Genomic DNA, 14,806 nt, shown 5'->3' with positions numbered 1-14,806 from the left:
TGAGAAAAGGTATGAATTTATAAGGTACAGCGAAACATTTCAATTCAGCCACAAGTTTCTGGCCTTTTATATTCACCACGTCAACCGAAAACCAAGTAAAAGTTAGAAAATCCCGTTAAAAAGGCGCTTGACTTCTTGCATACTGAAATCGTGGCAGAAGGATATCTTCCACCTCAGGCACGGGCTTTGAAATCTTCATTTTAGACCCGCTTAACTTGCATGAGAAGAAGAATTGCAGCCCACCATAACTTGTTTACTTTAGCAGATGCAAAATGTTACATTTATTCTTGTGTCCAATTTGTAAGGAGGTCATGCGGGATACACGAATAACCGCAATTTTGACACTAGCTAAATAAGTGACCAGCAACATCAAAGTGTGCTGTTTTTCTGTTAACTCGCCTTACTCTGTTATATTTAGTACAAAATAAAACAACGTCTAATTACGGTGGTTTTATCTTTTATAGCGTTAGCCTCTAACGGGAAGGCATTTTCCACATATTAGATGCTCTTCCTCGCCTCTGAACACACTGAATACCTTCGTCCGTTCCAGCAATTCCCTTCATTCAAAAATACAGCAATAAGAATCTGTGAAATCAAAAAGGCCTGAGATTTAATAGAATTAATAATCAAGCTTTAAACGTGTCAAAATATTTTTTAAGGAATATCCGAGGAGGGAGTTGTACAGTTCCAAAGTTTGGGAGTGGTTAAATTAAAACTGATTCCCTTATGCACAGGAGTTTGCGAGAACCGCTGATTTATTCCACTGTTTGCCTATAATTAAATTGGCCCTATATACAGGCATTCATGCTGGTTTGAAAGTAATGTTGAACCTTCTCTAGCCAGAAGCATTTTGATGTGTTGAATGGAGCTTCCTGGTGGGACATTGGCCCAGGCTGCTGTGGCTCTGGACGTCTGTTGTTCTTCAACATTCATGGCTGATTATCGGGCAACCTGTTAAATCAAAAAGAACATTATGCCAAAAATGTTACTTGATGGCAATGACAGTTCAACGGCACGCGCAAAAGAGCTCAAGCTGCTGCAGGATCTCTTATCAAACTATATTTTGTGCGAACTCGATCATTTTCCGTTGAGGCTTGCAAAATATTGTTTTGTGGCCAGTTTAGAAGTCTGTGACAGCAAGCCCTGGAATGTTTTGATTATCGCCCAGTCCACAACATTGTCCTGGAATAAAGCTGAAACCATGTAATTAATGTGTCCTTTTATAAGACACAATACAGTCGTTCAAGCTATTTGATTTCATTTAATTTTCCATCCCATTTGCTTCGAACACTGCTTTTACTTTTAACACCCCGGCTTTCATTCTGGCTCCTGCTCCAGTGGACACATTAGATTGGTTTCACCCTTGCTTTTTTTCACGGGGAAATATAAAAGAAAACGTGTTTCTTCCCTCTCCTCTGGCCAATTTATTTCACTTGGAATAGTGCATCTTTGAGCCAGAGTGGAAAGAAAAATGCCGTGCTGGTGTGAATGATTTCAGAGCAGAGCTCTTTTTTTTTTTACTTTCAGTGGCTGGGAACCAGTCACAATTGACGCACATTAATAAATAACTTTGCTCCCAGTCAGAGTTTACATGGTCCTATTGATAAAATTGTTCGCGTGTCGTTCACGCTTTGAGATCATTAAATAAAGTATGGAAAGGCTCCACAAATGGAGCAGTGGGGTACCTTGCACTCCAAAGCCATCTACCTCTGCTTGCCCAATTTAACTTGGTGTCATCCTAAAGTCGCCAGGCCAGAGGTTACAGGGACATGGCTTAAATTTATTGCTCGGACTTCTTGTTTTTTTCTCTCTCTGCTATTGAGAGAAATGCCAAGGAAGACTTATCAAAGAGGTCAAACCTTAATTTTTAAAAATCCTTTCTTCACGCATCCAACACACTAGTCAAATATTATCATTCTATATTTTAAATAAACATAATTACATAGCAATAAATACAAAAGGTATTCGCAAAAATCGTATTGAGGCAGGTGGATAAGATAAAATGTGATTCCCAATAAATTGTACTTTTTTTTGGATACTTGCGAAATCTTTAGGGATATAGGCGCCATACATTTCTGTATCGTATGTATTGGTGTATGGTTGATAATTGAATATATCTGATGCAACTATGGCTGGAAGAAATCTATACTGCCTGTTGATTATGTCAAATGAACATCCTCGTGACAAACTACGACGATGATAGTTGTAATCAAATCACCAAACCACTGTAAAACATGTCTCTTCAGCATTGAACTTTATTTGCAGCAGACAGGAGTGTCTCTACACGGCCTCTCCTACCCACTTCACAGTTTCACAAAGGACTGCCGGCCGTCCTAGTATCACTCGAGATATTGCAATATCAAATATGACAATTCAAATTTCAATTCATTAATGTTTTCCGCACTCCGGTTGTATGATCAGGAACTGGGCATTCGGCACGATTATCTACATTTCCTCCAAATATATCAAAGGCATTTATGTTGCTATTTTAGGTAATAGATTTAAAGCTGCCCACACATGTTGTGCTCCATGATTGTTGCACGGCGAATCAAAGGATCATTGCCAGCGCCTTTCAGTGCAATCTGCCTTAAAGTTAGTTACAATGCAATATCTCCTCTCACTAACGTACCTTAAACGTCTATAAAGCTTACCCGCCTTACTTAACATATACAATACAAATCTTTAATTTAAGAATGGGCCATTTGAATCGTAACACAGATAATTATTTGCACTCAACACTTTATAGCGCTTCTTCCTGCGAAGAAATAAATAATCGTTTTTGTTTAGCGTGAAAAATAAATCTCGTAATGTTTAATAGGCTTTCCGAAGGATAAGAACTGTTTCACTTTCAATAGCAGGTTAAATAGCTAAACGATTTATCTCACTTTAATAAACATTTAATCCAAGAAGCCTGGCGGGCGAAAATCTTTCCAGTCAGTTTAGAGCATCTTTTTTAAATCTCCATGTGGGAAATAGATGCTAAATCTTAAAAATGAGAGTGTTTTAATTCACACGCAAAGGGGGTTATATTCCAAACAATTCACACCCTGAAAAGATATGCAATAAGGAGAATCGAGAGAGAAAACTTTGTGGTTGTGAATGTTTTTAGAATAGTTTTTTCAAAGGGATGAGATATTATCTCAAGCTTTTTCACTTTTGAAGGGCGAGCGAATGGAACCCGCTGCACTGCTGCCTCCGAGCGGAATAAAAGTTAAGGAAAGGTGCATTGGGGAGGCTATTTGTTTTAAGAAGGGGATCAGCCTGAAATTTCCAATCACTGCCCCAAATAAACAGGGGAATAGGCCGATATTGGCAAAGGTTAAAATAATTCTCCCAGTCGGATGGGCCAGGAGGTTACCGGGAGAGATGGACAAGTGTAGATTGGTGGTTACCTTGAGACGGTAGCAGCGACTTTTCATCTGGTGTTTTACCATCAAGTACCTGCCCTGTTTCTATGCGGCACACGCCGAATCAATAGAAGTTAACAAGTCCTTCAAACATTCCTGCTCTCTTTGTTTAACTGAGATCCACTCCTCTGAGAAAATAAAAAAAACCAGGGGGAGAGAAAAATCTTTGAAGTATATTTAACCTGAAAAGAATCAGCCAAGTAGACTTAACTTTAGTCACTTATTTTCCCAAAGTTTTGTTGGTCGCAATAAAAGAAGGCAAAATTTATGGAGAAATTATACAGTGAATTTGTCACTTAAAATATCGTAACTGTCTGCTGGACAATAACACAAGCTGACGATTAATGGTCCCGCCAGACCTGTGATTCACAATCGCCTTTTTTGCGCCCTTGACAAATTGGATTTTAGGATTGGGAAGGTCGCCCGGGCCATTGTTCCCGGCCATCTCGAGTACTTTATTATTCAGTTGGGTAGGGAAAGTCTCCATGTGTGTCTCTCTGACCCTCTTGGCTGTGGCTCGCAGCTGTGATCGTACCAAAACTCTCTCACCAAACTGAGGCACTCTGTGCAGTGTGCTCAAAACGCGACCGTCCCCCCTTGGATAGAAAAAGCGCAGCGCACCCAGTCCATCGCGTCATTGTGCAGGCGGAGACCAGTCTGTGCCCATCTCTCTCTCTCTCTATCTCCATCTCTCTCTCATCTGTCTCATCTCGCTGTCAATCCATCCCTCTTCCTCCGCTCCATCCCCCTCCCTCCCTCCCCCCACCTCCCCCCCACCACCACCTCCACCACCCCCTGCATCCCCGGAGCAATGCAAACCCCCCGGAGCTCGGCGCTCACCGTGACCGCGGAAAGCATCATCCCAGCCGGGCTGCGCCTGGGTCCCGTGCAGGGCATTTTTAGGCTGGGAAAATATATGTCCGATCGCAGGGAACACAACAACAAAAAAAAGGTAACAGTTTTCGTTGCATCGTTCTAAATAGTTCAGATGTATTTATTCCCTATGCTTTATGTCGGGATTGGGAGAGAGAACTTCGAACCAGTTTTAGGAGCTTTCCGGCAGCTGAGAAAAATAACTGGAGTTGAATTTCCTCTCTCAAAACGATATTCTTTAGCAGAGAAAGTTACTGGGCAGAAACAGATCTCTGACCTTTTGGGTTCTGCGGATACTGGGGGTTGTCTGGGAGCATGAGTGCGAAGTCAAGGTTCGCTCGCTAATGGTTAGTTAATTGTATTTTCCTGCAGATTACCACAGTGTGCTAAGTTGTGTTAAAGTTATTGACAGGCCGCTTTAATTGGATCTCAGCTCTGCTCTCGCGTGCGGCTAAAAGGTTCAATTTTATGGTCGGCAATTAACCGTGCGTTTAGGCTTTAATTAATTCATTTTACTCTTGTCGAGATCCATAACCGAGATCGAAAATGTGTGTTGTCGGTGATTCATTATTCAACTTGGTGGCTGGAATCTCTGTAGCTACTTCGCAGTGTTAACCATTCCCTCAATAGCCAGGTCTCATTTCTTAAACTTGATTAAAATCATCGAAGTGATCGGATCATTTTTCAGTTTACACACTTGCCAATTGCATTTAGAAGAGCGATTGTTATTAACTAGATATTGCTTGCTCCGTGAAGCCGCAGTTAGTTACCAATAGCAGAACGACATAGGATCAGCACAATCGATCACAATTCCTGAAGTTGGCTGCTGATGTGACTGCCTATGTGTGTGTAATAGACAGAGTGGTGCATACACAGGAGGTGTTACTCCGCTTTAATTGTTCCACTTGTCCAATAGCCACATATTGTTTGAAGCTTCCTTAAACAGGTGCAGATGCCGTGTCGTATGTCATGGTCAGATTTTTACTTTGTTACCCCCCCCCCCCCTTCCTCCTCCCCCCCCCCCCCCCCCCACTCCATTAAACGCTCTGACAAACCATGTTATTTATTTCCCGTCTGTTTCGATTTTGTTTCTTGCCGAAGGACCGTTCTGCCAAATTATAGCTAACTTCTCCCCAGCGATTCGAAATGGCCGCACTTTCTCCACCCAAGCCCAGTGTTTTGTTGGCCTGTTCGCAAGATCGCGCGAAATATTACGATGTCTGTTGGCTGGGTCTCTTGACTTGCTCGCCAGCACCAGCATACTTATTGACCACCTTCATTTAAAGTGGCTGAAATGTGGAATAAAAGTCAAAAGGTAAACCCGGCTGCGCCTCGAAATTCAATTATACCAGCAACCAATTGCCAAAAAGTGAACAGGTGTCACTAAAACATGCGGAATGGGGGTTCTTTGTGCATTGCGGTGTTATATAAATATAGTTTGAAAGTTGCATTTAAGCGAGCATGAACTTGCTTTTACAAAGCGCAACCCTGGAAGCTCAGGTTTGTAATTGATAAACAAAGCGCCCTAGTTTTCATGTTGTTCCTCTGTGGACAATTCTAACCCTTAATCGCTTATTCTGAATTCTAAACATATGTGAAATTTCTATTGAGCCGAAGAAGACTGAGACGTATCTGAAGATTCTTCCTCATTTGCAAACACGTGAAATAAACTGCAACAGTTTGTGTGCCAGATGCAACTTCTCTATTTTTTGTTGTTGTTTCTGGTTTAAGCAAGACTGTGTAAGCCCAGCTCCCGCCAATCATTGTAACTCTGAACTGCTTTAGAGTCACGTCACCGTCAGGTATCTTCACACCATATTTCCCTTAACGTACCATTCCTGCCTAGATGATTTGAAATAGATTTTTCGGTCTTCTAAAGTGCCTAGCATGTTAGTGATCGGTGAGGGACGCGTATCAATACACCTAAATGTAATCGTGTTTTTATAGAGCATTTTGGACATGACTTTAAATTATATGATGGGGTTTGTGTATGTTGCAAACAGACTAACGAGATGAATCGAATGTGTGTGTGAATTAAAAGATCATTGAAGGGATAATGCAGACATATTGGAATTGCCTTTCCTAAACTGTGACGCTGGGCATGTATTCCAGGTACGCTTTGTCAGAGGGGATTTGGTTGATGAAGCTGGCGACTCAGTCTCGGAGTGGATAGAGTTAATTCGAGCTGCCAGACACGTCCAAGAGCAGAATCTGGAAGCGATCACGGACCTTCCAGGGGGACAGGTACATCACATTGCAATCCTGGCATAGTTGTAGCGTTTAAAAAAAATCACTTTAACAAAGCACAGCCTCCCCCCCCACCCCAACAAAAAACATTAAATCGCATCCAATCCTTAGATTTCTGCATCTGTTCCCTTCCGCAGATCTTTTACAGAGCACTGAGGGACATCCAGCCTGGGGAGGAGTTAGCAGCATGGTACTCCAGCTCTCTGGCTCAGTGGTTCGATATCCCAACCACAGCCACACCGACTCATGATGAGAAAGGTAGGGGTGATCAATTCAGCACCACTGCATAAGTGCAAGGCGAACGCTGAAAAATAGCATTAGATTGAAAATATATATATTTAATTCAACAGCATTTCTACACAGTTCACTAAAAAGTCCCCCCCCCCTCCCCCAAGATGATTATATACATATAAAATTAAGTGAGGGTTTGCATATCTATTGCGTGCGTGGAAAGTATAACCACAGATTCCTTGTAATCACAAACTACCTGTGAACATGGCTATCTTTTAATGTATGTACGGACATCCATCAAGATTTATTTATAACAAAAACAGAAAATGCTGCACAATCCCAGCAGCTCTGACAGCTGCTGAGATTCTGACCTGCTGGGATTGTCCAGCATATTCTGTTCTTGTTTCAGATTCCAGCATCCGCAGTAATTTGCTTTAATCTTAAGATTTATTTACACGCAGGTGTTTCGCAGCCCTTCCGCAGTTTGCCGCGATGTAATGAAAAGCATCGAAATACAATTAAGAATGATTACATTCTATCTCAATCGATAACGAAATGTATCATCAGAGTGAAATCACCGCAGATGGTCGAATTTCCTTTTTGTTATCTTCGACCTTAAAGTTGTTGGGGCAACTGTAATCCACTGGAGGCGAAAGCAAATGTACTGTGTGACCTTCATGTTTTCATTGGGCACCCAAGATGTGCTTCAATGGACCAGTCACCTTAGACCTGAAGGAGAAGCTCTTTTTCTTAACGTTGAAAATGTGTCATCCGTTTTCAGTTCACATATAGTTGACTGTGCGAAGTGAACCTTGTCCCAGTGCCATGTACCATGTGCCCAGACAAGACACGGATAGGGAAAATACCTCACAGTTCCTGTTTAATTTCGAAGAGGGCCATTTTCTCTGAAACTATTTTTTAAAACATTGATTGCAATGGGTGGTCAATAGAATTGGGAGGCAGGTTAATTCCATTGGCGGTCTGCAAGAAGCAGTACATAATTACTTATTTTGTATTTCTGCTGCTTGACAAGAGTCACTGTGGTGGCGCAGTGTGTTCAAGGAATACACTTGAATTCGATATGTGCGCGGGATAACACAATGTTCCCTCATCGAACGACACAATTAGCACGTAATTGCAAGAATTGGATTTTCGATGGAACTTTGCTTCTTTGCAAGTTGCATTTTTTTTCCAGCATTACCCTTGAGAAAAGGGAGTATAATCTGCGGGGTTGTTGCGAATCAGGAAAGATTCGAGCCCATCTTCACAAGCAAGAATCTCTTAACATCAGTCAACCGAGACTCAGTTCTGAGCAGACATTCTTTGGTTCCATTGATCTTAAATAGAAGAGCAAATACATCGGAAATATACAGTTTGGTGCTCAGGACTCAGTTTAAGTATACGATTGAAAACATTGGCATTGAAAAGAAAACAGAACCGGGTATTTTTTTTAAACCATGTTTTATTTCAATCGGGAGAAATTCTAACCATCTCTCGGGGTCTACCGGGAAAGGAGTACTTAGTAGTTCCATGTTTGATGGACTTGGCAAAACTTAATAAAAGCCTCATTAGTAAGAAGCATCACTTGGAATCGAATTGCAAAAGATGCTGAAATTTACCAGGTCACGTTTTACCGTGGGAATGGATTTGAAGATATACATGTTGTGTTTAGTGATCGCGTGCACAAACCCTCATTGATATGTTTCTATCGAAAATTGTTAAATGCACGCACCCACATAACAGTACGTCTCATAAGCATAACACCACGCCTGCATGACTGCAGTTTCTCACGCACATATGTAAGTCATATTTGATAATAAGGCAAGGTTAAAGAGATAGTGAAATGGAATGTACAGTATAGCCATTTTGATGAGCCTCGGACTTTTCGTTTCATCATTGGCTACTTTGATTGATGGTTATTAATCTGGTTGAATTCGAGCCTTGGCTGCTCCGAGAATAATCGTTCAAACACAAGTGTTTCTGTGATTGAACCGTTCGAAAGTGGATATCATTATTTTGTGTCTAAGGTAGATTGCAATGTAATTAACTAATGCTAGAAAATTATGAAAGAACTATTTGTACCGAAATCCAGAGGGAGAACACGGAGAGGAATGTTGGCTCCAAACTATTTACGGGTGCAATATTGCATTCCTCGAAGAATTAATAACCAGAGACCCAGTGGCGAACTCGGCTATTAAATCTCAGTTTTTTCATAGGAGTCGGGGACTGGTGGTCTTGGAAAGGGGCGGGGCTTCTGTAGTTCTTAAAGTAAGTTGATGCTAAAGTGCAAGGTAATAGGATTAGTGAAGTCGTTACTTCAGCCCCGGCAGCTCACAGCGCCGTAGCAATTAAAAGTAACTTCAGCAGACACTCCCAAAAATCAACAAACAGTATGTAAACAGACTTCCAGATCTGACCACCTTCCAGTTCTGACCACCTATAATTTAGCGTGGATAGATTGTGCATGAATGGCCCTGAATAATAGTATACAGAATACCGAAAATTGTGTTTTCCCTTTTTGAGGTACAATGTAAATAACAAATAGATCAACTTGATCTAAAGGGGAAAAGGCACTTTTCATTCTGAATCATCCCGCACCTGGGATTTATGTTATTCGGCATTAGCTTGCTTTGCACGTCAAAGCGTGCGAGAATAGACCATGCCGTGACAATTTCTGAATGTAAAATGCAATTGAACCGCCCCACCTGACTAGTTTGCACCCTTGCATAATAGCCCAGGTATAAAACGATGATTTTATACCTAGTAATGGATTTAAACAATGAAATAATTCTTGCATTTTACAGAACTGTCCGATTGTCAGCAGGTCATGTTCTGTAAAACTGCATTGGTTTCACAAATGTTGAACACGAACATAGGATTAGGTGTCGCATCTTCTGTGTAAACCTAATTGTAATAGTTTTAAAATAATTCTAGTGGAGAATTTTGAATGCAATTTAACAGTCCGAACAATGTAGTTATAACCCTATATTTGCATTTTACACGACCTTTTTTGTTTTACCTGTTTGAGTTTGAAATTAAATATTTGAAAAGTAAATAATCTTAAATTCCCGTTGATAAAGCAGCTGTAAATATTGGTTTCGAAATGATAAGAAATAAGAAGTAATAGCACCAATTCCAAGAAACTGAATGAAAAGATACCTTAACTACAAACATGATAACCATTTATCCTGGAGAATCAGCAGCATCTGATCCGCTCTTTTGCTAATCCTGCTTCATGGGTAGAATCAGAACATTATCAGTAAAATAAGCGGAAAATGCTTTTTATTCACGTTGATTTTCAACAAATGACAGAGATAGTAATATGTTTTGATCCTTTAGAGGGGTTTTTTTTGCAGACCCGGAACAAAATTTTATTTAATTATTCCAACTGTTCACAAATAACCTACATTGTTAAGGTCAATGCCGGAAATCAGTCAGTTTAATGTTATTTATACACGCGGTTTTGGTGTGAGAGTTATAGAATACCACTGACATTAGCACGAATGTAGGGATGAACTAGGACAAAGTTGTAATATAGTGAATATAGTGTAATATAGTGAATTGCACGAAGCTACATTAATTGGGGAAATTGGTTTTCGAAAAGGAATCGAACAGGATGCAATGAAACTGAAGTGGGAAATAGAAATAAACTAAATTAAAAGACAGAACGAGAGGAACGAAAATAAATAAGTAAATGAACTGAAGCATTGGGGAAATGCATGCACACGTTTATAAAAGGGGACACCAAAAATATCACTTATAAAGGAAAGACGAAGGTTAATACAGGATTGCCGAATATACAGAACTGCGCTTTCAATTGTAAAGTGAATAATTTGATGCCATCATTTCGTTGAAACCTACAAATGAGAGCACCGTAAGGAACTGTTACTCTTCGGATAGTAACGTCTATATCCTAGGCATTGTTCTGGCTTTAATGTGAAGCTCATGATATATAGATTGTCTTTGACCAGTTTGTGTAACTCCCTACCATACGCCTCCTTTCATCAACAGATGGGCCAAGTGCATTGTTTCAAGCGCCCCATGATTTCAAGGAACAGCTGTTGTCACCTCCACGGCCTGCAAAGGCCAAAACATTAACTGTCTAGATTGTATATGTCTGACCAGGCTTGTGTTTCCTCCTCGGAGAATAGAATAATTAAATAACAGGACTGAAAATTACATCTAAATTACCTTACCAAATAGACCTCCTCTTCTACATTCATTACCATTTAATTTGTAAAGTTATCTGTTTCGGTCGTAGAAGCTGGGCTGGTGTAGTGGGGACGTATTCTGAAACACTGACAGTACGCATTATATCATCAGATAAGGATCATCTTAATAACCACATGGCTTGTTTGCAATCTATATCTTTAAAAAAACATCATTCATGGAATGTGGGAGTCGCTACATCTCTAACTGCTGAAATGTGAGTCATAATTTGAGACGCTGTCACCCATTTACCTTATCAGTAGCCTTTGGGTATAATTCGTGTTATTATTAATTGTCGTGTATGTGGAAATGTGTACAAACTTATCCCAAAACTTAGTCTTCTTTTCATTGATTTCTTTAGGGGAGGAGCGTTATATTTGTTGGTACTGTTGGAGGACATTCAAATATCCGAACACTTTAATCGCTCACATCCACTTCCACTGCGCTCTCAGCAACGGCAGGGGTTTTATCAACAACGACCAGTGCAGAATTTCGGAGACTTTCACTAAATCTCCAAAGGCAGTCGACATACCCAGCTCGTCAACGCCCCTGAGGAATGGCCATCAAATCGCCTCTGGCTCCACAGAAGGGGTAAAACGATCAATTTCGCCGATTTTGGCGAAAATAGTTATGAGCAAGAAAACAGTGGGACATGAGGAGGAGCAGGACAGAGCCCTGGACATGAGTGTCAATTCAGCCAGGAGCCATGGAGCCCTGACGACTATCAGTGGGACTTCTTCAATAGTCAACGCCATGGGCTTTCATCCTGGGATCCGATCGGCTTTTAAACCCACGGGATTATCAAAATTAATATCGTCCGATCCAAGCGGAGACAGCAGCACTAAATCAAATGGATTGGGTTTCAATAAACTCCTGAGTAGTGTGAAATCACCACGTTCTACCAGTGAGAGCATGGCGGCAAACCATCCAGCCAAATGCATTCACTCCATCGAGCCCCCACTGCCAGCACTGCCGTGCAGCAACACACCCAGGGCCTTCCCTTCGTTTCCCAATTTTGAAGAGGCGTCCGCATTCAAACATGTCGAAAGGGGGCTTCACGCCAGCTTGTCCCCGAACCGATACACCCCGATTCCAACCAGCGTTCATTTTGAGAGGTTCTCTATTCCACCATTTGAAGGAGTGAAGCCTTTCTCCGGGGAATGCAACATCCCCCTTATGCCCTTAACCGTTTATAATGGCGAACTTCTCTACAGCCCTCCCTACTACCCTCTCAAATTCCACTTCAGCAACTTAATTAAATACCCGGAATCTGTCACCTACTTTGGAGCTCCATCTCTCAACCCAGAACTTGGCTCCATCGCCAATATTGACCGAGAGATTGCCATGCACACCCAGCAGCTATCCAGTATTGCCGCAGAGAAGAGTCGATCTCGCCTGGAGTCTATGTCCACGACCAACGCGTCCAGCGGCAAGCCCAAAAAGGGCCATCTCTGCTTGTACTGTGGGAAGCTCTACTCGCGTAAATACGGACTGAAAATCCACATGCGGACACACACAGGGTACAAGCCTTTAAAATGCAAAGTCTGCCTCCGACCCTTTGGAGATCCCAGCAACCTAAACAAACACATCCGCCTGCACGCCGAGGGCAACACGCCTTACAGGTGTGAATTCTGCGGCAAGGTGCTGGTGCGTCGCAGAGACCTGGAGAGGCACGTGAAATCAAGGCACCCAGGACAAAGTGTGCACAGCAAGACCGAGAGCAAAACGGAAAATTCCTTCGACGAGACCGAGCAGAAAAGTGACCAGAGCAACGAGAGCGACGTGGACGTCTGTTTTACCGATGACCAGAGCGACCAAGATTCGGGAAAGAACACCGACCAATAGTTGAATAGTTTGGAGAACTGACGCGAGTGAACACCGAACTGCCAAAAACGAACATGCTTGAAGCATCTAAAAAAATGCCTGTTTATTTTGTACATAAGATGATAGGAATTGTGCCTTTCGGTGACTGTTACAATAAAGGGTATTTATTAGGGCTGAGCAATATTCATAGTTCCGGCTAATGTAATTTATGAAGGCCAAGTGTTGGTCGTTTAATAAATGAGTAGGAAATTACAAATAAGCTCAAAGCGTCTGTAAAAAAGAAACTCAACGAATGGAATTAGGCGATCGTGATTAAATCAAATCCTCAATGTTCAGTTCTTACCTGTCGATGTAATATTGTCATAAAGTAAACGCTGATATCACCGACACATTTCAATAACTGGAACGACCCTCATCTCGAAATCATGATGATTAATAAGTCGACAGGTCCAGAGTGAATATCAATCATTTAAGCAAATGTGTGAGGGTCAACATACTTTATTAACAGACAAAGCTAAAGGTGACCCATGATGTAGAGCTGGGAGCAATTATTCAATTTTGTTTGAACTCGCGTCTTTAAACGGACAAGCATTAAAGCACTATAAGACTCGCGCAAAACATGACAGAGGGACCTTTGTTGATAGATTAGTAGCTAAACTATTTAAAATAGGGCATCCATTATTGTTTTAATCATCTTTCTGTACATATGTTTTCTGGAAACATATTAGGAGCATGAATCTGACAGTATGTGACAATGCTATATATAATTTCAAAGAAAATATAATTTTTTTGTGAAGTAGAACAATATGTTGTGTATTTTTTGTTTTTATATTGAATGATGTACAGTGCACTTGGTATTCGCCCTTTCGTTGCAATGCATTGTGCGAGAATTTTCGAATAAACTTACTTTAACATTTTAAAGATTTGTTCTTTTTTGCGAGAGATTATGGATGGGTTTGTTAAAATTTTAGCTGCACGGTTTTAAAAACTGAAATAAATTTTACGAGTTCGAAATTGCATTGGGAAATAACACAATAGGGCTTTATCCATTTTCTGCTTCAAGAAAGTAGTTATTTCCCCCTCCATGGGTTTCAGTTTTCTAAGCTGTAACAGACACCATTAGTGACTCTCCCACCAAACAGTGTGACTGACGACTGCACACTTTCATGGATAAATTATTGCTGCATTGAGGAATGCGGCCACTAAATCTTGTTTTGGTCAGCTTTAAGGCTGCAATGCAAATATAACCAGTATGATTCGAATTATTTTGCCAATTGATCAAAAGGAAGGGATAGGAGGGTAAACGATAATACCGGGTTACTGACACCATGAATCAATCGTCGCAGATCTGTTCAATTTCCGATTAAAAAAAAGAAAACATTTGCAAAAAAAATCGAAACTAACTTTTCGAAAATCATAATGAGTCTGGACAAGGAAGTGTTGGGACATTGGGAGTAGATAACACACTTTGTGCAGATTGACAAATAATCTCATGGGATAACGCTTTCACCAGAGAACGTTGTTAAATATGTTCTGACCAAATGGTCGCACCATAGCCTAAATGTTAGCCTAAATTAACAGCCCTCAGATGCTGTCTGGTCGATTAAGCCTTTCCTTCATATTTCTTCTTTCAGATTTCCAGCATCTGCAGTTGCTCTATTTTAAATGTTAATGAGTTACGGATTTATTTACAACTCCTGGCACTAATATTCAGCAGGAGAACTTGTCAGAAGTCATGGGCTCCATCACATGGATATTACATTTTCGCGGGTTGCATGTGTTACAAGAGGGAATAGATTGGGTGGCTGGCCAGACAGCCTCCAAGGGAATAAAGCACGGCTTCAGAATGCCACCCCCGATCAGACCACTGGTCCGGTATGCAGCCAAATAGATTTGAAAAACTTACATCCTTTTCAATATAACCCGACCCTTTATTATAATTTAGTGAAGTGAGATAAATCCAGGGGAAAGGCGCTGAAATAGGGCGTGATTAATCACAGATTGAATGCTTGTGA

General features: G+C 41.0%; 1 protein-coding gene and 1 long non-coding RNA gene across 3 annotated transcripts; one reads left to right on the top strand and one right to left on the bottom strand.

Annotated features, from left to right (window-relative positions):
• Nucleotides 1-440: 440 nt before the first annotated feature.
• On the bottom strand, nt 441-4,089 carry LOC119967241. Its single transcript, XR_005460944.1, has 2 exons — nt 3,393-4,089; nt 441-951 (listed from the first exon to the last, which is right to left on the bottom strand). It is a non-coding gene; the product is annotated as an uncharacterized LOC119967241 (long non-coding RNA).
• An 81-nt stretch (nt 4,090-4,170) lies between these two features.
• prdm13 (PR domain containing 13) lies at nt 4,171-13,712 on the top strand. Of its 2 annotated transcripts, none has more exons than XM_038799521.1 (4): nt 4,171-4,359; nt 6,393-6,524; nt 6,665-6,785; nt 11,329-13,712. In XM_038799521.1, exons 1-4 carry the CDS (start codon nt 4,219-4,221, stop codon nt 12,810-12,812), a joined length of 1,878 nt encoding a protein of 625 aa, XP_038655449.1. In that variant the 5' UTR covers nt 4,171-4,218; the 3' UTR covers nt 12,813-13,712. The 2 variants fall into 2 exon arrangements, with proteins under 2 accessions (XP_038655449.1, XP_038655450.1); XM_038799522.1 differs by lacking the exon at nt 4,171-4,359 and adding an exon at nt 5,382-5,595.
• Nucleotides 13,713-14,806: the final 1,094 nt, after the last annotated feature.

The sequence above is a fragment of the Scyliorhinus canicula genome, chromosome 6, assembly GCF_902713615.1.
Source record: "Scyliorhinus canicula chromosome 6, sScyCan1.1, whole genome shotgun sequence".
Taxonomy (NCBI): Eukaryota; Metazoa; Chordata; class Chondrichthyes; order Carcharhiniformes; family Scyliorhinidae; genus Scyliorhinus; species Scyliorhinus canicula.
This window is presented reverse-complemented; position numbering and strand designations above follow the sequence as displayed.

What these genes read in the sequence shown, in the direction of transcription:
- prdm13 (XM_038799521.1), top strand. Translation starts at nt 4,219, where the DNA reads ATGCAAACCCCCCGGAGCTCGGCGCTCACCGTGACCGCGGAAAGCATC. An exon ending in CGGACCTTCCAGGGGGACAG is followed by an intron (nt 6,525 to 6,664) that starts GTACATCACATT and finishes TCCCTTCCGCAG; the next exon opens with ATCTTTTACAGAGCACTGAG. An exon ending in ACCGACTCATGATGAGAAAG is followed by an intron (nt 6,786 to 11,328) that starts GTAGGGGTGATC and finishes TGATTTCTTTAG; the next exon opens with GGGAGGAGCGTTATATTTGT.